The sequence below is a fragment of the Schistocerca piceifrons genome, chromosome 2 (assembly GCF_021461385.2).
Source record: "Schistocerca piceifrons isolate TAMUIC-IGC-003096 chromosome 2, iqSchPice1.1, whole genome shotgun sequence".
Classification (NCBI taxonomy): domain Eukaryota; kingdom Metazoa; phylum Arthropoda; class Insecta; order Orthoptera; family Acrididae; genus Schistocerca; species Schistocerca piceifrons.
In genome coordinates this window covers 495,291,357-495,314,416 of record NC_060139.1, presented here as the reverse complement: position 1 = coordinate 495,314,416, position 23,060 = coordinate 495,291,357, and the positions used below count along the sequence as shown (strand labels likewise).

Below are 23,060 nucleotides of genomic sequence, written 5' to 3'. Positions count from 1 at the left end.
ATCGGTGTACCTCTGACCTGTCACAGTAGCAGCTACAAAACCAGACTCACGCATTTCCTCAAAGAAAAAAGGCCCAATAGCGGTAGATGTGGTAAATCCAACCCATATCGTGACTTTCTCGTTGTGCAATGGAGTTTCCACAGGTCTAGGATTTTCAGTAGCCCAAATTCTGCAGTTGTGGGCGTTGACAGACCCTCGGAGCGTGAAATGAGCTTCGTCGGTGCACAACACATTACTCAACCAATCATCAACTTCCGCCATCTTTTGAAATGCCCACACTGCAAATGCCCTCCACTTCACTAAATCGCCAGGTAACAGTTCATGATGCCGATTAATTTTGTACAGTTAGCATCCAAGAGTACGTCTTAGTGCCAACGAAACAGTAGTGTATGGAATGCCTGAGCGACGTGTCTGCATGAGCGCTGACTTCCCCGTGCATAGACAAACCCGCTACAGTCCTGAACTGTCTCAGGAGCATTACGCCTTGTGCTCCGTTGGCCACTATGGCGTCTATCGTCTAAACAACCCGTGGCTTCAAACTTCGAAATCATTCTCGCCACAGCTGAATTTGTCAACGGACCTTTAACCTTTCGAATCCCCTTCCTATGGCGATAGGATCATAACGCTTAACTAGCACATTCCCCATTCTGATAATACAGCTTCACTAGAAGCGCCTTTTCAGGTAACGTCAACATGCTGCGACTGCTGGCGCATCTGATTCTCTCTCTCATTACTGCTTCTTTTATATACGTTTGTCATGCGCAGTCACTGACGTTTCGCTGTCCAGCGCCATCTGTTGGACATTTTGTGAACTGTTTTTTTTGTTCTAATAAAACCTCACGTCATTCCAAGCATGTGTGTCAATTTTTACCCCTCTATCTACATTATTCCGTGGTTTATTGTTTTCAAATTTATACTGACTTTTTGATTGCCCAGTACATAGGAAGTAGTTACAGTAAAAAATGTTTCATGAAATGCATGTCTGTCAATATATAGTAAAATATGAAAGGAGGAAGCATTTTTTTAGTCTGTCATCAAACAGACTGAAAAAATATCTTTCTGTGAAATCTATTTGTTCCTTGAGTAATGACTGACTGACTTCTCCAAGTATACCATCACTGCTTATGATTTTTGTTGCTATTATTAGATGAAATTTAGTGCAAAACTCAATTAGTCTTTCTTCTCTCTCATTCCTGCTAGAGTCCATATTCTCCTGTAACTGTCTTTTAATCCTACCATAGTAGGGCATTCCAATCACCCACGTTTATTAGATTTTTCACAACATTTTACATACTGAATTACGCATTCCACATCCTCATGTATTTGTTTCCTCTTCTTCTGGCTGTTATATCATGTATACCTGAACAATTGTTATTAGCTGTGGTTTGCTGTCGATTCTGATGAGAATAAACCTATCTCTGTACTATTCAGAATAACTCAGTCTATCCGAGCTTCCTGTTCATGACTTCCATCCTGTTAATATATTTGTCACACCATAAATCCTTATTTTCTTCCCATATCACTTTACTTACTACCACTACATGTACACTCAGCATTTGCACCTCTCTCTTTTCAGATTTTCTAGTTGCCCCACCAGATTCAGACTTCTTTCATTCCATGGTACAGCTCTTAGTGCATTACCTTTCATTGCTTATTCTAGCTTTTTCATGTGGTCACCTCTCCCTTGGCAGTATTCCCATGGAGAATTGAATGGACTTCTCTGAAATCTTTTGTCATTTGAGAGACAATCACATCATCTTTTTAAATTACAGGTCATCTGACCTAAAGATACATATGATGTGTCTTTAATGTAGAGGTTTCCATTGCCTTCTGCATCTGCATGCCATTTATTATTGCTGGTTCTTGTCCTTTAAGGGAAGAATTAGGGTGATTCCTTATACTGCATTGTTTGGCTGTCACTCCTGATCCAGGAAATTTTGGTTACTAGTTGCAGACACTACCCCTAGGCCATGGTGACACTGCTGGTATTAATCCACATTTATGTCCTGCTACCAAGAACCACCTGTCTCTCTCTCCCCTGCTTTCTAAAACAACCCTACCCCTGCATTGTAATAACACTCCACTCATCTCCTTCTCACTCATCAGCCCTGCCATCTACTTACCAAGAGTCAGTGTTGCCACTTTTGTGGAATGTATGTGCATATAGTTTTCATTCTGTCTTTATCGAGTGCAAGCTTCTTACCAGCAGTACAACACTTTCTGAAAAATGTTTATGTACAAGCCTTCAGAGAGTAAACAATAGCATTATACAAAATACAAGACCACAAAAAGTTGTTTATAAAAAGTATCTTTCATTTGACAAAAAGTCACAAATTAGTGAAAGAAAGTCACAATGTACATGACAACATTTCCCTACTTCAAACTTGAAACATCTGAAATAATTCACAGAACAGATTGTGAAAAATAAGGAGTAATGTAGACTGTAACTGACATCTTACATTCTCTTCTACATTACAAATACTTCACAACCAAAAACTCCCTTGACTCATGTTACAAGCACAAATAGTACATAGCAGGCATACTGCTCAAGGGTCATGAAACCATGTCAATATAATGTTACAAGAAAAGACATCTAGGCAAGAGATAATATCACTGCTTAAATACATAGTTTTTGTCACAGTAATGTTATTCTAGTGGATATGATTTACTAATAAAAATAGTTACCAGATATAATTCCATAACATCACTAGGTCAGTGATGGCAACTGAGGAGGTGAAAAAACGGGGACTCATAACAAACAGATGCCATGTAAACTGCAGCATGGTCACAGTGATAAGGATAGGATTGATCCTGAACATGAAGTGGATCATCTTTTAAAAAATATATGGAACATTAAAGACACATGTTATCCTCCAAGTATATATATAATAAAAACAGGGCAGTCTCAACAAATCAGTTGTTTCTTTTGCTCTCTTCTTTTCTCGCTATGTGTCTCAGGGATGAGACAGGATACTCTGCTCACTCTCAACAGAAGTGAGATATTTATCATTCATCAAGGTTTATAAATTCTCATTTTTCTTTTTATATGAGCAGATATATGTATCTTTTATGATGCGACACAGAATGAAGATGTTTTGAGTTTTAGGATGAATGGAAGCATAAACACTAACCCACTCACAATGTTATTGTACCTGACATGTCAGGAAAAGATGGGAAAGGAACATTCGGCTCATGAAGACCATATGTGGCCAAAAATATAGCTGAAATGTTCACACAGAAATTTGCATACAATCCTCAAATGGTAACAACAACAAAATAAACAGGTTTCATGTTTCACGTTCTTTCAGTATGGCACAGTGAAACATGACAATAACAATCAATGTTGAAGTGTTTTGGTTTTGAAGCCGTAGCCTGATTAAATTTAATCTTTAATCACTTGGTTTCAAAAATTTTGGTTTTTTAGGTGGCACTGGCTCTTCATCATCAACTTTCCTCTTTTCTCGTTTAGTCATAAACTTTTTATGTATGGACTGTACAACTGTGCCAAAGTGCTGTGCCATTTCTAGGTCAGACACATCAACTTCATTTTTCACATCTATTTCTTTTTGTGCAGCAGCTTCTTCTTCTTTCATTATTTCTTCAATTTCCGGATTCATCCCATGAAAAGATAAACGCCCTACTATGAGATCCTCACAAGGCACATAACTTGATTCAATAATATATTTGCTCCTGAAAGAGAAACATTAAAACTTTAAGATTTATATATGTAAATAAGATTTTGTTGGCTGTCAAAATGTAAACTCAACAGTTTCATCAAATACAGTGCAATACTCCATAATGACAGGTTGAACGTGAAGGGAAAGCTATGTGGAATGAGTTGAGTCAAGTAACACATTATCACATTGAAGCTGATATTTTATGTACATCTGCAATACACTACACTGACAATTAAGTAGCACTAACAACAAAGAGACTAAAAGATAAAATTTTCACTCTGCAGTAGGGTGTTGGTTGATGTGAAACTTCCTGATAGATCAAAACTGTGAGTCAAATCAAGACTAGAACTCGGTATCTTTGCCTATCAAGGGGAAGTGGTCTACCAACTGAGCTACCATAGCACAATTCACAACCCGTCCTCACAGCTCTACTTCTGCCAATACCCCGTCTCCCACCATATAGAGCTGTGAGGACAGGTCAAGAGTAGTGCTTGAGTAGCTCAGTCGGTAGACCACCTGCCCATGAAAGGCGAATGTACCGTGTTCAAGTCTCGGTCCAGCACACAGTTTAAATCTGCCAGGAAGATTCAGATTAAAGATATTAATAAAGAACAGTTGCTTTGCTAAACATTCACTTTTGAAAAATTTATTCATATTCATGAAAAAGTTGCCATTTTTCAGTTACATTGCACAGTTCTAATTTTTTTCCTGCCACAACACATTCAACTTCTTATGTGAATACATCCATATACATCAGAGGGAAAAAAATTATCTATGTACTAAAACAATGTAGACTTATCCTACTAGGAACATTATTCCTTAAAGTGTTAACACTAAAGACACACAAGTATTTTCTGAGAAGTGCCCCCTTTTTATTAATTTAGGGGGTTTCAACTTTACTAGCATAAAGGCAACTTTTTCAAAAGTTATGTATCAAAATACAGAACTCTACACTGAACATTATACGAGGCTGCAAAATCTATGTGAAAACTGTTCTTAGATCTTGCTCATTTGTATCACAGTTTATCTGAAACTGATTTCTTCTCTTACTTGTATAAGCCATTAAACGGTAAATATATCATCATGTTTGGCTATGTTACTTGGAGTTATAAATATAGAAAGCCCTGATAAAATGTAAAAAATGTTAGGAGTAAAGGTAAAAATTCATCAAATAACAGACATCCAGTGATCAATAGGCACATCAACAAGACTGAAATTTCACCAGCTTTTTGACAAATACTTTTTTGAGCTTGAGTACACACACACACACACACACACACTCACACACACACACACACACACACACATTTATTGAAACAGTGCCTTGAAATTAATTAGAGACTAACTGTGGAGCAGTCAGCATACATGTGCTGCCTGCCACTCCCACTGTTGCGTAGTTCATCGGTGACCTGCTGCACTAAAAGGAGCAAAGAATGTTTTGTTCATTGTGACTGGGCAGGTGACACCTGTCTGCTGAGATTGGTGCTGCCATCTGCCTGCCTCTGTGTGCTGCCCCTTTACATAACAAGGGGATATGATTTGGGCTACTTCAAGCAACCACAGACTGGCCTCCACTATGTAGGTAATATTTTTTGTGCACACCCTTTCTATGGAGAGGGAATAAGTGGAAAGAGTACTATCATTTCTGCCAGTATTTCAACAAACTGAGATATAGTTTTTCAATAATGAAGTACGACAAATCGAGGTTTTGGATTCTTATGGAAATGGTGTGACACAATAAAGTAAATTCATATGGCATGATTGGCTGGGAAGCTCTCAAGAGTGATGGTCAGCCACCTGTTTCTGAGTTCTTTCAATTGGACACTACTTGAGCAATTTGCACCTATCCTAGTAATCCTACTGAGGAAAGGAGACCTGCAGTTTAACGTGGAATCCAAACCACATGTCTTTCTTGGCATATCTTCCCACAAGTGATAGGTGAAGGCTAGTGTTAATGCCAGACTGAAAGATTCCACTGTCAGACTAGCCTCACAATTTATCACTAGACCATCATATCCGAGTACTGTTTACAATTAAGTAGCTATATGCAAGCTTGAGTGGCAACCTTGTGAGTAGCTGTGTGGCATACAAATGCAAAGACAGCAAGCAATGTGAGATTATAAAACTGGCAAATGTTTAAATTTAGAGCTAAACACATACATACACATAAGGTGGAAGGTTAATTCCTTTCTGGGATTTTTTATTAATGAATAAGCAATTATTAAGTCAAGTAAGTTTGCAATTTTTACACAGACTAGGCATATAGCAATAGGTGAATGCAATGACTACCTTATAAATGATTTTTTTTTTATTATATATTTCAGGCTGAAGTCGTATAAACATGTATCGTTAGCAATTTCAACTTCTTAGGAAGCCATCATTAGAGGGCCTCGTTAAAAAAGAAAGAAAAGATTATCTAGTATTTTACTGTCCCACTTTTTGTTTCTTTTTAAAAAGATCATCTGATAATGACTTGACCCACCCAGATAGCTGTGCCTGTTTAAGTCCTGTTCCGGGACAAAGAGGTGTGCTGGCCCTGAATCAGATCCACCTTGGGTGTGGTTTTTAGGTGGTTTACCACATTTCACTAGGTGAATACCAGGTCGTTCCCAAGTCCTACTTGTTACATGATCTGTAAACATTTTAAAAAATTTGTGCTCACCTTCACATGAATAACACTACACACAGCCAGTTGTGGTACACGCATTCCATCCACAAGCTAAAGGGCTGGCAACAGGAAGAGCATCTGGCCACCCCTTAAACTAAGAGAAACAAAATCTGTTTGATAACCATGCCAACCCTGCACAGATGTGGGACCAAGGCACAAGAACAAGGAGATAATGATGATAAATTGATAATGACTTCCTAAGAAATCAAACTGGTAATGACACTTCTTTGTGTGACCTAAAGCTGAAACATCAAATAAAAACCGTAATTTTTATTACAGGTTTTTAACATTAGTTTGTTTTAATAGAGTTTGAGGTGTTTTTGACAGAAAATGTTGTGGTTTGGACTCTGAGGTAAGAACCTGATAACACATCCAGGATACACCTAACCATATCTACTGACCACTATACATCGTTTGAAAGATGGACTCTGGAAACTGGACAAAAAATATAATGGCAAATAACTTACGGAATATATCCTGCATTGGGTTAATACGAGTATTTCACATCTTATTGCACGCAAAGAAATGCTTTGTAGTTTTTGTTGTAATTACTTGCACAACATTGATACAAGCAGACAGATAAAACAGCCTCAGGCACTACATTAATAAAAAGATTAGCTGGAGAAAACAGATGCTACCAACATCAGATCGGGTGCACAGTAATCAGAATACAGATAGATAAATTTCTAACACAGGAAATTCTGGTACAGCATCCAATACTACAAGACACAGAAAAATTTATCTAAGTAAAGCACAGAGCAGTGTGTCAAATTCTAAATCTTACTGATGAGATAATTTACTAAGACCATAAAGTACTAGTGAACTCTGTACATAATAGGGAAGAATGGGGTACATTTCAACAAATTTCAGACTTAAAGACACTCTGTTTATTAATTACTATAGCATGTTGGGCCACTTTAACATTTTTACCACAGTTTCTGGTAATAAACAAAGGGTCAAATTTTATATTTCTAGGGAAGCACACTTCTCTCGAAATGTCCCTCTGCCATGGGGCACTTTTCAGCAGAGGATGGGACACATTTCAACAACTAAAGACAACAGTTTTTTAGTCTTAAATCAACTAAATCTGTATTTTATTGTGCACCAGGCTTATAATATGGGCACAGATGCTAAGACAACAAATTTTTACAAAACGGAGAGCATATTGGCTATTTAAATTAGGTCTACTCACAACAAGCAAAAAAATCATTTCTTGAATGATGTCTGCTGTTCTGGCTTCCATTTTAGATTATTTTCTCCTTAACTAAACAAAATCACACTACTATGTACAGTTTATAAGATCTTAAGCATGTTGTTACTGAAGCAACTAACACCACAAGTCAAGAAGGTACTGGGATTCCAACAAGCATGTTTCAGAAAGGAAAGCCAACTGTAGACCATTTAGATGCAATACAGCAAAGAGCTGGAAATTCCGCAAAAATGTTCACTGCCTTTTTGTGGACTTCCAAAAAGTATATGATAGTGTGAATAGACAAGCAATATGGCAAGACCTAGAAAGGGCTCAAGTTCCCAGAAAACTTATAAAACTGACACAGATATGCACCCCAGAGACAACATGCTTGGTGAAAGTAACTGGAAACATATCAAAGAAGTTCAAGGTGAGGACTGGAGTGCGACAAGGAGACTGCCTCTCCCCTTTTCTGTTTAACTTGGTACTGGAGAGAGCCCTGAGAAAGGTAGCAAGCCTAGAGACAGGAATACAACTGGGAAGAAGAATCAACACCGTGGCCTATGCGGATGATGTAGTTTTAACAGCAGAAAAAGAGCAAGACCTGGTTCAGATGGCAAGAACATTTATAGAAGAGGCAATGAAAGCAGACCTGAAGTTCAATACAGATAAGACAAAATACCTCGTAGTTAGCAGAGAAAATTATGACAGACCCCTGAAAGTGGAGGACAAAGTCTTTGAAAGGGTAAAAGACTTTAAATATCTTGGGGCTATGCCCCATGAAAGGAACGAGATAGACCAGGAAATTACCGCATGAATACAGGCAGGAAACAGGTCAAGGTTTGCTCTGGGAATGCTGTTGAAGTCACAGCTTCTATCGAGATCCTCAGAGACCCAGATCTACAAGATAATAATACAATCTGTAGTCTCATATGGAGCAGAGATCTGGACTATCACCCAAAAGATGAAAAGAAAACTTCTTACATTTGAGAATGTCATCCTCAGACAGATTTTTGGGCCAGTGAAGGATGGAGATGAACAGAGGAAAAGAAAGAATTGTGAATCACAGGAGCTATACAAATTGATGGACATCATGGCAGTTATCAAAGAAAGAAGACTGAAGTGGTATGGACACACAATGCACCGAGAAGGCCAGATCATCAGGCAGGTAGTGGCAGAAGATATTGGAGGCAATAGACCACAGGGAAGACCACGACTCCAATAGATTGATCAGGTCAGAGAAGATATGAGCATGTGGGGCTGTATGAAGAAGAATACATGGACCGAGGATACTGGAGAAGGCTGATTGGTGAGGCCAAAGACCGAATGCGGTTTGTGTGGCCAACACTGACAGTAAGCAAGTAAGTAAGTAAGAAGTAACTAAATAAAACTTACAAAAAATCATTGACTATATGGATTGAGATGTTCCACCATTTATGTTTGTCTCAGGGAGTTCCTTCCTAATATAACTTCTGTCAACATAGGAAATAAAATCTTACATTAGATTAGATTCAGGTTGGTTGGTTGGATTAAAAGAGGGGGGAAGGGACCAAACTACGAGGTCATCAGTCCCTTGGTCTGAATAAAACAATGCCACAAGTGTAAGAATAAAACAATCGAGACTGACAACACAAAACGGAATGAAAGGAAAAATCACAAGAATGCTGAACGGCAACAAACGTGTATATGGACAACAGGGGGACAAGAAAACCACAGACACGCATGAAACGGGATGAAGAGAGTAAAACAAAAAAGCAGATAACCATGGCTGGCTGACCATGAGAATCAAAAGGAGAAGCCAGCCACTCTGCAACACATTAAAACTTCCACCCTAAAAGCACTAGGGTGGTGGACACAGAGGGACAAAGGACATGAGCTAAAACTCAGATCAAATGATAAAACCCACCCTCATGAATAAAACATAAAACTACATCAGCCAATGAGGTGTTGTCAGATAAAATAGTGGCAACGAGTCCGGTAACCCAAGATTCTGACACTGGGCAGTCAAAGTGGGACAGTGCACCAGAAGATGGGCCACTGTCAACAGGGCACAGCACTGACACTGGTGCAGGAGGTAATCGTGGGTTGCCCAAGTGTGGCAAATGTGGAGCCGGCAGAGGACAACTGATTCCCTGCGAGAGGCCAGTATGGAAGACTTTCTGCCTTGTGAATGGTTCCCTGCAGGCGCCACTCAGCAACACCAGTACTTGGAGGTACAGTAAGAAATGAAGAAGTCATCTGCATACAGAAAAGGCGAGACGGATAGCCCTACAGCTGCTGTTAGACCGTTATTGGGCACTAAAAATAGAGACGCTCAATATGGAGCCCTGTGGGAATCCATTCTCCTGGATATGGACAGAACTATGGGAGGCACCAACTTGGACACGGAAAGTACAAAGCGATTGGAAATTTTGGATAAAAATTGCGAGCAGGCCTCGGAGGCCCCACTCATATAATGTGGCAAGGATATGTCGCCGGGTCATGCCATTCGCTTTTCATAAATCAAAAAAGATGGCAACCAGGTGCTGGTGTCTGGAAAAGGCTGTGTGGATGGCAGACTCGAGGGACACAATATTATCAGTGGTAGAGTGACCCTGGCAGAAGCCACCCTGACATGGAGCCAGTAGGCCACGTGACTCCAGGACCCAACCCCAACGCACCATATGTTCCAGCAGCTTACAAAGAACGTTGGTGAGGCTGATGGGCCAATAGCTATCCACATCAAGCAGGTTCTTACTGGGTTTGAGCCCTGGAATGATGGTGCTCTCCCGCCACTGCGATGGAAACATGCCATTGCACCAGATCCAGTTGAAGATGACGAGGAGATGTCGCTTGTGGTCAGGTGAGAGATGTTTAATCATCTGACTGTGTCGGGGCTGTGTCGGGGCAATTGCAAGGGCACTGAGGAGCTCCCACTCTGTAAATGGGGTGTTATAGGATTCACTGTGGCGTGTAGTGTACGAAATCACTTTCCCTTCCAGCCGCCGTTTGAGAGTGCGAAAGGTTTGGGGGGGGGGGGGGGGGGGGGGGGTAATTCTCCGATGCAGAAGCTCGAGCATAGTGCTCAGCAAAGTGCTCGGCAATCACGTTTTCTTCGGTAGATAACACGCCATTTATGCTAACATCGGGAACACCAGTTGGGATCTGGTACCTGAAAAAATGTTTGATTTTTTCCCAGAATTGAGAAGGTGGCACCCAATGGTCGAGACGTATCTCTCCCGACACTCCTGCTTCTGTCGTTCGATAAGATGGCAAATGCAGGCACGGAGCCATTTAAAGGCTGTGAGGTGCTCCAGGTAAGGGTGCCCCTTACGCCGCTGTACAGTTTGCTGACACACCTTAATTGCTTCAGTGACTTCTGGCAACCACCAAGGGACTGCATTCCACTGCGGGAATCTTAACAAGCAAGGGATCACGTTTTCTGCAGCAGAAACGATAGCTGTAGTCACATGCTCAACCATCATATCGATGTTACCGTGCGGGGAAGATTCCACGCTGACACCAGAGGTGAAAGTTTCCTAGTCAGCCTTGTTCAAAGCCCATCTGGGCAGGCGTCCATGGGCCTGACGCCAGGGCAGTGACAAGAAGATGGGGAACTGGTCACTACCACACTGTGGATAAAAGGGAGAAGGCCAGGACTGCAAACTGAGAGATCAATGGCCTAATATGTGCCATATGTGGCAATAAATTTTCGACATCTCTGCCTCGGCCAGTAAGAACGGGCCACACCACAAGGAGTTATGAGTGTTAAAATCTCCCAAAATTAGGAAAGGTTTAGGGAGTTGATCAATCAGTGCAGCCAATGCGTTCAGGGGTACTGCACCATCTGGAGGAAGATATATGTTGCAGGCAGTTATTTCCTGCTTCGTCCTTATCATGACAGCTGCAGTTTCAAGAGGGGTTTGAAGTGGCACAGGTTCACTGCATACTGAGCTCATCATATAGACGCAAACTCTGTCTGACATTCGATTATAGTTGCTACAGTTCCTGTAATATCCCTTATAGCCTCGGAGGACAGGGTTCCGCATTGCTGGGAATCAGGTTTCCTGGAGGGGCAATGCAGAAAGCAGGTGTAAAGCTTAACAGTTTCTGTAGCTCAGCCAGGCAGTGGAAAAAACCGCCGCAAATTCCACTGGAGGACGATGTGATCGTGACGCTGGGAAGGCATGGAACATTCAATGAGGCAGTTTATACTTCAGAGTCACCTGCTGCCACCGATTTATTTCCTGAACAGTCTATATCCATTGTATTTGAGGGTCCGGTGACATCTAGGTCCTCAGCAGATGCCAGAATCTCTATCTCATCCTCAGAAGCAAAGCTTGTAGGTAGCGGTGGTGTGGGTGTCACCACAAGTCCCTTGGTCTTGGGGATCTTCATTTTGGATTCCTCTTGCTGCTCCTTGGGTGTCTCTGGCTGGGAGGGCTTGACTGATTCAGTCTCTGGGACTGAGGATGATCGTGAAGCCCTACGACCAGCTACGTTTGGGAACTCCAGCCAGTGGTGGGAGTCATCTTTCCCACTAGCAGAAATCTGGGAAAGGAGTGACCCAAGGGTCCCCTTCCTAGCGAGAGGTGCCAAAGAAGACTTACACTTCTCCAGCTGAGAAGTGGGGACTGGTGTCCCCAATGACTTGCGGCGGGGAGGGGGGGGGGGGGGGGCAGTGCTCCCAAGGCAGGTGGTGTGGGAGGAACAGGGAGGGAAGTGCCCCCCACCATCAAGGGGGCAGATGTAGTCTTCCAGCTCGGAGAGCCGACTGGAATTCGCGGAACGGATGGAGCTACAACTCTTCTCGTAGCAGCAGCATAAGAAGAGATCATAGCCACAGGATGCAGACGCTCAAATTTCCTCTTGGCCTCAGTGTAGGTCAGTCAGTACAGGGTATTGTATTCCTTGATTTTCCTTTCGTGCTGTAAAAGCCTGCAGTCAGGTAAGCAAGGGGAATGATGCTCTCCACATTTGAAATAGATGGGAGTCGGGGCACATGAAGTATTGGGATGTGATGGACATCCACAATCTACACATGTGACGCTGGAAATACAGCGGGAAGACATATGGCCAAACTTCCAGCACTTAAAGCACTGCAAAGGGGGAGGGTTAGACCGTCACCTTGTTCTTCTCAGGCAATGTGTCACCCTTGAAGGCCAAGATAAAGGCACCGGTGGCAACCTGATTATCCCTCAGACCCTGATGGACGCACAGGACAAAATGAACACCTCGTCGCTCTAAGTTGGCTCGCAGCTCGTTGTCAGGCTGCAAAAGAAGGTCCCTGTGAAATATAATACCTTGGACCATATTTAAGCTCTTATGGGGTGTGATGGTAACGGAAACATCCCCCAGCTTGTCACAAGTGAGTACTGCCCGTGACTGGGAAGAGGATGCTGTTTTTATCAAGACTGACCCTGACCGCATTTTGGACAAGCCCTCCACCTCCCCAAACTTGTCCTCTAAATGGCCTACAAAAAACTGTGGCTTCATTGAAACAAAGGAGTCCCCATCAGTTCTTGTACATACGAGGTACCGGGGTGAATAAGGTTCGCTGCCATCCTTAGCCTGGCGTTCCTCACATGGTGTGTCCAGGGAGGGGAATGATTTAGGGTCGTACTTCCTTGCTTTTTACTGAGACTTAGAACGTTTAGAGACTGCTGATGTTTAATCACCAGCAAGTGATGACGTGGTATGCTTCATCACGCGTCATCCTCCCTGATGCCACCCACTCCGACCAAGGGCCCTCCTGGCAGGATGGCCATTACCAGGAGTCCCGATGCCCCAAGGTGACCGGCATCTACTCCTGGCATACATGGGGAGTTAAATGGCGTAGGCATCAGCAGAGTGATCCCTGTGTTGTCAGGGGGCTACAACCAACAGGGTACATGGCAGCCCCACCACAACGGACTGGCTACCGTGCTGGATATCAGGTGCAAACAAGTCCATGGTCTTCGTTAGCACAGAAAGCAACACTGCATAGTGCAAGGTGGAAAACGCACCCAGGGAGGTGTCCTCACCCAAGAGATGGAGAATGAGCTGAAGACACGATGCACCATGTAAGGCTCCCTTCCCCAATTGGCTCGCTCTTCAGAAAAATTTTGAAGAATGGAGGTCAAACCCTACAGAGGACCATTACATGACGGCCAAAACCTGAGAGACTCCTTTTAGTTGCCTCTTACGACAGGCACGAATACCTCGAGCCTATTCATACCCCCGGACCCGCAGGAAAGGGGGGGGGGGGGGGTAGATTCAGTTTTCGTTCCATAGACACGAACATGAGATGATCCTTGTGGGCATGGAACAAGTCAGAGAGTATAACATAAAATATTTGAATATAATAGTCAGTACCTGATCATTTGTCAGGAGATTGTCAAAATAGATGAATGCCTTACAGTAAACTGGAACTGATAATATTTTCAGAATTAATACACTGTCAGACAAACACAGTTATGTACTTTTAATAGAATTATCATTTTACAAGCTACTTAATCCTGACTGTTGTACCCAAGTGCTGTCAGGACTGAAATCTAACAGACATATTTACTGAAGTTGAGCTAACAGTCCATATTAAAATATTCATCTATAGAGTAGAAGGAGTTGCCTATCAAAAAGTCTTTCAAACTCCGTTTAAAGTGTGTTTTATCTAAAACCAAGTTTTTAATGGTTGCTGGCAATTTATTTAAAATGTGCGTTCTTGAATATTGGACTCCTTTTTGGACCAAGGTAGATAATTTTAGGTATATATGTACAGTGTGTAAACTTTTAGATGGCAGACATCTCCCTAGTCCTGAATCGGTAGAAGTCAGTAAACGTCGGGAGGCTTCGGAAGGCACGCAGTTTCGACTGCTGCCAACATTACGTAGCTGACTGTGTTGTAAAAGGTAGCCATTGTCGTCTGCTTCGTTATTGTTTTGCGCTGTACTGTTCTGCGTGTTTTTATTGTGCAGTTGTGCTAAACATTATCAAAATGAGTGAAGAGGCAGTTGCTGGCCCATCTCGGAGGTCGCCAACAACCCATACGGGTAGGCCTACGGTTAGAAGGAAACCAGTATTACGTAGCGATGCTCGCAAAATTATATTGCATGTGATTGAATGCTGGGAAAGGGAGCAGAAAAAATTGCTTCATCCCATTTACAAATCTTCAGTGAGAGCTGCTACATACACAGGACAAAGCACGCGTAGCATTGGAAGATTTAAACTGTTTTCCAAGAATCGTCCTGGCATATCACCACAAACGCCTGGCAAGAAAAGGTGAGTTTTCATTTCAGATATTTTGTTCGCGATCACTTTGAAGGAGCCCCCTATTTCGTCCGAATTACCTTATATTTCATTTTTCGATTTCAGTTTCGTTTACTGAACAACATTTAAAGCGAGTTTTACTTCCAAGCCTTTCGTCTGCTTTCGTGTAAGCATGACTCGCAATTTGTAGTGCCAGCACTGCAACTGGTAGGCGTGCCTTGTCCCCCCCCCCCCCCTCCCAACAGCTCCTCTCCCCTCGCTTGCTTCCTCCTCTCCCCGCACTCCCCTCACAACTCTGCCGTCTTACAGTTAACACACAGTACACTGCTCTTACTCCTAATATTGACACTATGTATTGAGCTATTGGTTGGAAATAGAGACATATTACTTGCAACAAATTTCACTATGGAATAAATATACTGAGAAGCAATGTTTAGAATACTCAGTTCCTTGAACATGTTTATACGTGATGTTCTGATGTTCCTGAATTTACACCACAAATGAGTCTTATTACATGCTTTTGCACTCCTAAAAACTTTTGCTAGGTTTGACGAGTTACCCCATGATCCTTTATGACGTAATAGAATGAAAGTAAGCAAAGTATGCAAGTTTCTTTTATTTTTAGCTTCTACATATGATAACATACACCTCGCAAATGCAGACTTGTTTAGGTGCTTCAGCAATTCTGTGGTATGCCCTTCCCAACTGAATTTATTATCGAGTTGTAATCCCAGAAGTTTAACACTGTCAACCTCTTCAATCTGCATGTCTTCATATGTTATATATACGCTGGAAGGAAATCCCTGACAGGTTCTGAACTGCATAAAGTGGGTCTTTTCAAAGTATAATGACACTGAATTAGCTTTAATGTCAGTGAAAATTTGATTAGCAGCCATTTCTACATCTGTACTTGACTTGCTTCTTATTGCAATGTTTGTATCGTCTGCAAACAAAACAAACTTAGCATCTGGCAATGTAACACACAAAAGATCATTAATATACACAGAAAAAGCAATGACCCAAGATGGAACATTGAGGAATACCACATGTTATGAATTCCCAGTCAAATGAAGGCTGACTGCTTACAGCACAAGTATTTCACAACAACACCCTTTGTTTCCTTTCAGTTAGGTAAGACTCGAACCATTTCACAGCACTGCTGGTGCATTCAGAGGGAAGAATTTCCAGGAATCTTCCTTCCAAATCACAGTCTTCTGTTTCTTTTAGTTGTCTTGCAATCAAGACTCGGTTTTTCTTTCCTCCAAACTCAACACGTACAAAATAATTTATTTCTATTCCTAAAATAATGTTCTAACGTAAAATTTCCTTCAAACTCTGCTGTTGTAGGACAAAAAGTAAGTAATTGACCTAGCTCTTTACCATCAGACCCACCTTGCAAAAGAACTTCACAATCACAAGTGCCTTGTATGTCTTGTACCTCTGCATTTCATTTTTGTCTATTTGCCCAGATTTAATTTTTTAAACCTACACGTGGCTTTTTGCAAATTTTTATAGGTTTCCTGTCCATCTCTGCTTTCTCTTCCACAAAATTTTACATTTTGCTGCTGCCTTTGGAAAATGTCGGACAGCGTCAGGTGTCCAAAGACTTCATTCACTTGTCCCCACCCCTCCCCTCAAGCTCAAAACAGATGCATTTTGATTGATTGTGTTAGGCTCACTTTAAATTGTGCAGTTCATTTCAGCACCAGAAGACCCCAACTAAAGGATTCAGGTTTTACATTCAGTATCTTGCAAAATCATCTGAATAAATAACAAGTTTATAACTGTCAACAAAAAAATTGTAACATTAGCTTTGTTATAAGCTATTACTCTTGATAAGTGTAGCATACTGACCATACATGGGTATAATAGTGTATGTCTGATGGTGTATTGTTGCACCACTGATGGCACACAAGTGTGGGATGTTGTCAAGTTAATAATTCAATAAGGTCAACACTATGTTGTGAGGCAGGTTAACTTGCAGGTCATTCTGTGTTAAATCACAGCTATTTTGGTGGGTCCTATGATGACTATTTCAGAATTTAGTCATATCTGGTGGATGGACACCTACATGTCTTAATATTAAAATTGCCACATAAGACTGTCCTAAATCTAACCATTTTTGATAAATTCAGGTTTGAAGACTCAAGGGTGTGTACCCAATCATTAGTCAGTGACCAATTTCCCAATTTTCAGAGACCTACACAGTAATGTGTTGACTCAAGGAGCTAAATTTTTTTATACACCTAGTATTTAGGCCAGTAAGTTCATATAATGCATAAAAAGTATGATAAATCATCCCAATTTTTTATGAAAAATGTAAAAAAAAAAAACACTTTTTCCATGTTATGCTTTAAATTTGTGATTTTTTTAGAACATCATAACTTTGCATAGCGAAATGGTAGAGGCCTCATCTTGTGCGCTGTAACTCTCTAGTCCTAGGATTAGGTACAAATAACAATGCATTTAGCATTTAAGTTACACAACTCTAGCGCAAAAAACATCAAATCTGATGAATTTCAAAGTCCTGGGAGGAAGGAGGGGGAGGGGGGCAAGTACACAGCTTAATCTCAACTTGATTTTTTGCTAAAATGTTTACACATCTAGTAGCAATTGTAGGTGCAAAGAAGAATATCCTAACTAACTTTAATTATTGGAAAAGAATAAAATAAAATTTCCACGTACACATGCCATCCACGTTAAACACTACTGGGCATTGGCAAATAAACAGAATGAGTATTCCTTGAAAAACTGTTTCCTAAAATACCTGTTGCTAGCCTGCAGATTAGAACTATAAACTGGAGAAAGCTAAAAACAGTTAGCAATTATTTTTGTCAATGTCTTTTCAGTGTAAATGATTACAAGAGGCGGCCTGGGGCACAAATGAGGTGATATATCCTTAACCTGTTCCTCTAAATTAAAAAGATATTTCAGTGAAACACAAGAAAAGGGAAAAGTAATACTGAGAGACATAAATAACTTTTTAAATATATGCCGACATAAAAATTCTGCAGAGAACACTTTCCTAAACAAATTCAAATATAAAGGAGGACACTGTATTTTTAAAATTCTTCCACCTCGCATATAACTTCGTTTTCCTTGACATCTTGATAGAACGAAATGACGTCACTTGAAGGTGAGAGGTATAAGCTTTTCATAGCACTTGTTGCCAAGTTTATACAAGTGTGCACTGCATCATTGTAATTCTGGGACATCCACCTTACATACCACATTGGAAAAAATAACCAACACAATATTATTCCTACTGGGCCATGAAAGGAATTGTGACTAGGCAGTAAGCATGCAGTTAATCTCAATGTCTTTAAATTCATGTGATGCTTATGAAATGTGCCACTGTACTAGATTTCATTGTATTTCAAAGCAGCTGTTCCCACAAAGCATTTTCATGAGCTTCTACAGCAACAATGCTCCCATTTGCACCTGTCGGAAGTCTCTTCATTAGAATTGTTTCAGTAACAAAGACTAGCAATGCGTGGTTCGATCATGTTTCTGAATTGTTCTCATTGTACTGTACCTATGCTTCAAGAAACCTTCAAACGATTTGACCTGCTGCGAAGAAACAAAGAACATACTAATGCCCTGTATTTCATGGTGTATTTTGTGCACAACTCTTTCAGATTAATTGCAATAAGTCTTTTCTGCCTTTTTCTTTTTCTTTTTTCCTGGCAGACACACAATCTTTTCTTCCTTGCTGAAGTCTTGAAAATCTATCATTTCATAAAATATCTTCAATACATCTTGTTTCACAATATCAGATACCTTACCAAGTGCTCTGTGACACCAAAAGTAGATGCTACTCTAGCAACACTCCACGAAGGTGCAGCAAGTGATAAAACTTGGATCTGTGTACTGTGAGTTGAATCCTATATTTCTGAGTGAGCTGTGTCGCGTTGGAAAAATGGTTCCACTGTTCACATGGGCACTCCACATAATACAGGGAATTAATATGTTCTTTGCTTCATCACAAATCAAATTATATGAACATTTCTTAGAACACAAGTATAGTACTGTGAAGACAGTTCCAGGAACACGATCTCACCATGCTTTTCTAGTCACAGCTACTAACACTTCTCTAATGAAGAGTCATCCAACAGATACAAATGGTAGCACAGTTGCTATGGAAGCTCATGAAAATGCGATAAAATTGGATACACAGGACACATTTACCAGGTATCACATGTTGACATTAACTGTTTGCATACTGCTGAATCACAATTCCTGTCATGGCTCAGTAGGAATTATGCTGTTTAGGTCCTCTTCTCCAATGTTATATGTAAGGTGGATGTCCCATTATTACAAAGGCAGAGTGCAGGATTGTATAAACTTAACATGAAAACAGCTTATGTGGCGAAGCTGATGGCACTTGGAGGAGACTCCGCATCAGCATTGCGGGATGTGCAAGCAGGCAGCCTAGTAGAATTCTGCAATCAGCTGGGCAATGACCCAGTGTAATGACTGTTCCATATGGACATGCACTGTGATGGGCAGGAACAAGTTTGCACTAAACCGCACCACCACTACCACTGGGTTAATCAACTGTAACGAAATTTGTCACAGTATCAAGACATAACTGAGGCTGAGAAACAGCATGGGCAATCCCGTTTCTACATATAAAAATTAAAAAATATATAAAATTAAATTAATCCTTAATATCTAATCATAAGTAATCAAACAATGGAAAATCCAGGATGGAATGTAACAATATTATGAGAAGGAAAGTTGCCACTCACCATACAGAAGAGATGCCGAGTTGCCGATAGGCATAACAAAAAGCTTTTCACACTAGAAGCTTTCGGCCAATGGCCTTTGTCAACAATAGACACACATACACAGATCATCACAAATAAAGTTTTCAGCCAGTAAGGCCTTCATCAATAATAGACAACACAAATCTTGGATTTGCATGTTTGATTATATTCATTAACTAGAAGTCAAACGAAGATGCTGTATTGGAAAAATGTAAGACATCAGCACATACCCAGTGCAAGAAATTTAATCTGGGATAGTGTGTTGAATGTTTTGGTGCTTGTCATAGCCTACTAAGTAATTTCTTGCTTTTGTTTTGTTATTTGTACTTATATTTCATTTGTTTCTTTCAGTACAAAAATGTGTAACCATTTCAAATAAATGTATGTGTTGCTCTCAACAGTGAATAGCGCTACACATATGGCACGGTGTAACATATTAAAGGAACATTCTATGTCAATTCAACGCACCTATTAACCTGACCCTCTCGGATTTCTTTCAAATTTGGTGCATTCAATGACCCATATAAGAGATGGAAAAAGACCAATTTTCAGATGTGTATTACAACTGCGAAGAAAGATAAAGGTCTGAAAAGTCTGGAATTTGTGCTAAATTTACATGTGGATGTCAAAGGCCAAGGTCAATGACTTTTAGTATGAAAATTCTCAGAAACTTTCCATGTAGCATACCAATGTAAAGGTCTATTCATTAGCTTTCAAATAGTACCATTTCCATTGCTGCAGCTGAATTAGAACCAGAATTACAGTCATCTATGTTGAGATACATGCAAGTAAATTTCGCACTAATTCCAAACTTTACAGATCTATAACTTTCTTCACAGTTGTAACACACCTGCAAATTGATATTTTTCCATCTCTTATCTAGGTCATTGAGTGCACAAAATTTGAAAGAAATCTGAGATGGTCAGGTTGATAATGTTACTTTACTGTGTTGAATTGATATGGAATTACCCTAAATTAGAAAGACAAAAACTGCATTCGCAGTAAATGCTTCTTTTTTATTGTAAAGAACAAGCAAAAACTAATAAACCTAAAAAATCAACAAAAAAATAATAATTCGGGTACTAATGGGTTAATCTAGTGGGGTTGCAGAACACTAGAAGCCAATTTTACATGATGATCCACTTCTTTGTCATACGAATGGCACATTATAAACTACAATAATATCATGTTAGCTAACAAGAGTACGAACTTTGTAAGACTTAATACCGCAGATACGTACTTGCCATGCTTCATGTCTTCAGTAATTACATCAGAGAATAATGCTCTGCTATCTTCAACTTCCTTTTCTCTCTCAAATCTTTCCTTGCTTTTCTTCATGAACTTAAGGAAAAATAAACAAAAATCTCTTAATTTTTTGGCTACTTCACACATTAATACATATAATTATTTAGTTTCACACACAAAAAGATGCCAAATAATTACTATGGGAAGCCAATGAGAGACACTCGAGTGCAGTGGAGATATTGTCATATTTCATGATCTTTTACACTGTTACCGAGGAGAATTTAATTTGATGGTCCTTAGATTATAAAGTAATTGTTTCAGACAGAGTAGTTCCACAGTTACAGTTTATTGCTTTTATTTTAATTATTTATATTTCATTGTTTGTGACTAATTTCAAGGTCACAGTCTCATTCTCAAATGTTACACTCAACTGGCCATGCCGAAACATAGACTCTTCACTCAGTTACTGAGAATAAATATAAGAATATTGAAAGTGTAGCTATGGAACTTCCACAGAAATTATTTAATCTTAAGCTTGGATCGCACAGTTCATATTCTTTGCAAATAGGGACCACAAATCAATTTCATACAATACAATATCACTATGGTGAGTACCCACAAAACAAGTACTAACTCTAGATTACTAAACCATCGTGAAATTTACGATTGTAGGCCTAGTAGGGTATAAAACACGACTTTTGGAATCAATTTGGTATGTAACTTACGGGCGGAGAAGTAATAACTACTGCATAACATATGAATTATGACTTCCTCTGAATAAATTTAACGATGGTTTAGTAGCAATGTAACATTCCCCCACCCCCCTTCCACCACAACGTTTGCCCATGGGTTGAGTGGAATAATTGTTATCTGCCTCCAGTTTACATCTTACGTTTAGTGACAGTATTTTACCACACCGAATCCATAACTAACAACGGTACCCCATATTTGCTAGTAAATTAATGCTCTTTTTTCAATAGATGTCGCATATGATTAGATTATTTACCTTCATTTCAAGCACTGCTTTTGATAAACGGTATTTCGAATCCATCGTGTTCGTCATTTCTTCTAAAGCCGAATAATGCGATTGAAACCAAATCTTTTGAACAAATTCACAAGAACATACAGGTTACGTAATCAACCTCTGCATACACTTAAGCACCATCACACTTAAGCTACAACTCTCACAACAAACACAAACCGAACTAACAAAGATATTCTCGCTTAAAGAAAAATGGCTTCCCACCTGCCAAAGATTTTGACAGTAAACCACTTTGTAAACAACACAAATCGAAAATTAAAGGTAAGGTCGATTCGATTCGTACTGAACGTCTTCGGAAATGACATGAACGGAGGAAGACCTCATCAAATAATGGAACTATGGAGGTAGGAATGAGCTAAGCTGTTACCTTCTCATCACAGATAACGATGTTAATCTTTTCAGTAAATGCTATTTCTGGCTATGATGCCTCACAGTATAAAATAACATTTTACAAATCCGCAACCTATATCCCTCCACACTCCACCAACGCTGAATTGTCTCGCTGCTGTTTATCACCGTAGATGTCATACTGTGATTAGTAATACGTAACAATCAAGAGGCTCTGGCATATATATGTGGTAAGTGGTATACGTCTGGTGAACAGTGACATATTCTTTCCTGTGAAGACTATTAATTTTCAGCACCTGACACTGATATTCGGCCACCCAACTGAATAAAACTTATAAGAGCTTATATTGTTAATTGGCATCTATTCTTCCTCAGTTGTTACATACTTATCAAAAGTTACAGTATGTGAGAGTTAGACAGTCCTCGAGAACAGTTAACACCAAATGCCACATTTTATCGGAAAGGTATTTCTCAAAGACTTCGGAAAGCATCTCTAAACGCGAAAAATGATTTACGTCTTACAATAGCAGAGCAGTGCAGACGCCTACGATGTATATAAATATGACTATAAATTGATGAAGAAATTTTCATTAAATTACATTTTATTAGGTAAAAAAGGTCAGCTCTATTGAAGAAGAAATATGCAGTTGTTTATGACTTTATTTGCTATATACGAAAAAAACATAACTGATAAGATAAACATGCTCCATGTATTTCCTTATAAATATAGTCTGATGTATTTGTCTGAAGGCTATATATTTTCGCTAGTAAATAAATGTCGTTGTTTAGATATGTTTCATTTCTCAACAATTTACCATGCAAAATTCATCAGGTACATCGTTTGAAGTTTGCTTTGGCCCTTAATAAACTAAAGGTTGTTCTTCAATTCCGATATTAT

At 39.9% G+C, this 23,060-nt stretch overlaps 1 protein-coding gene across 1 annotated transcript; it reads right to left on the bottom strand.

Moving 5' to 3' along the window:
• Nucleotides 1-2,290: 2,290 nt before the first annotated feature.
• LOC124776563 (M-phase phosphoprotein 6) lies at nt 2,291-22,002 on the bottom strand. Its single transcript, XM_047251602.1, has 3 exons — nt 21,779-22,002; nt 20,768-20,868; nt 2,291-3,690 (listed from the first exon to the last, which is right to left on the bottom strand). Exons 1-3 carry the CDS (start codon nt 21,833-21,835, stop codon nt 3,390-3,392), a joined length of 459 nt encoding a protein of 152 aa, XP_047107558.1. The 5' UTR covers nt 21,836-22,002; the 3' UTR covers nt 2,291-3,389.
• Between the last annotated feature and the right edge of the window lie 1,058 nt (nt 22,003-23,060).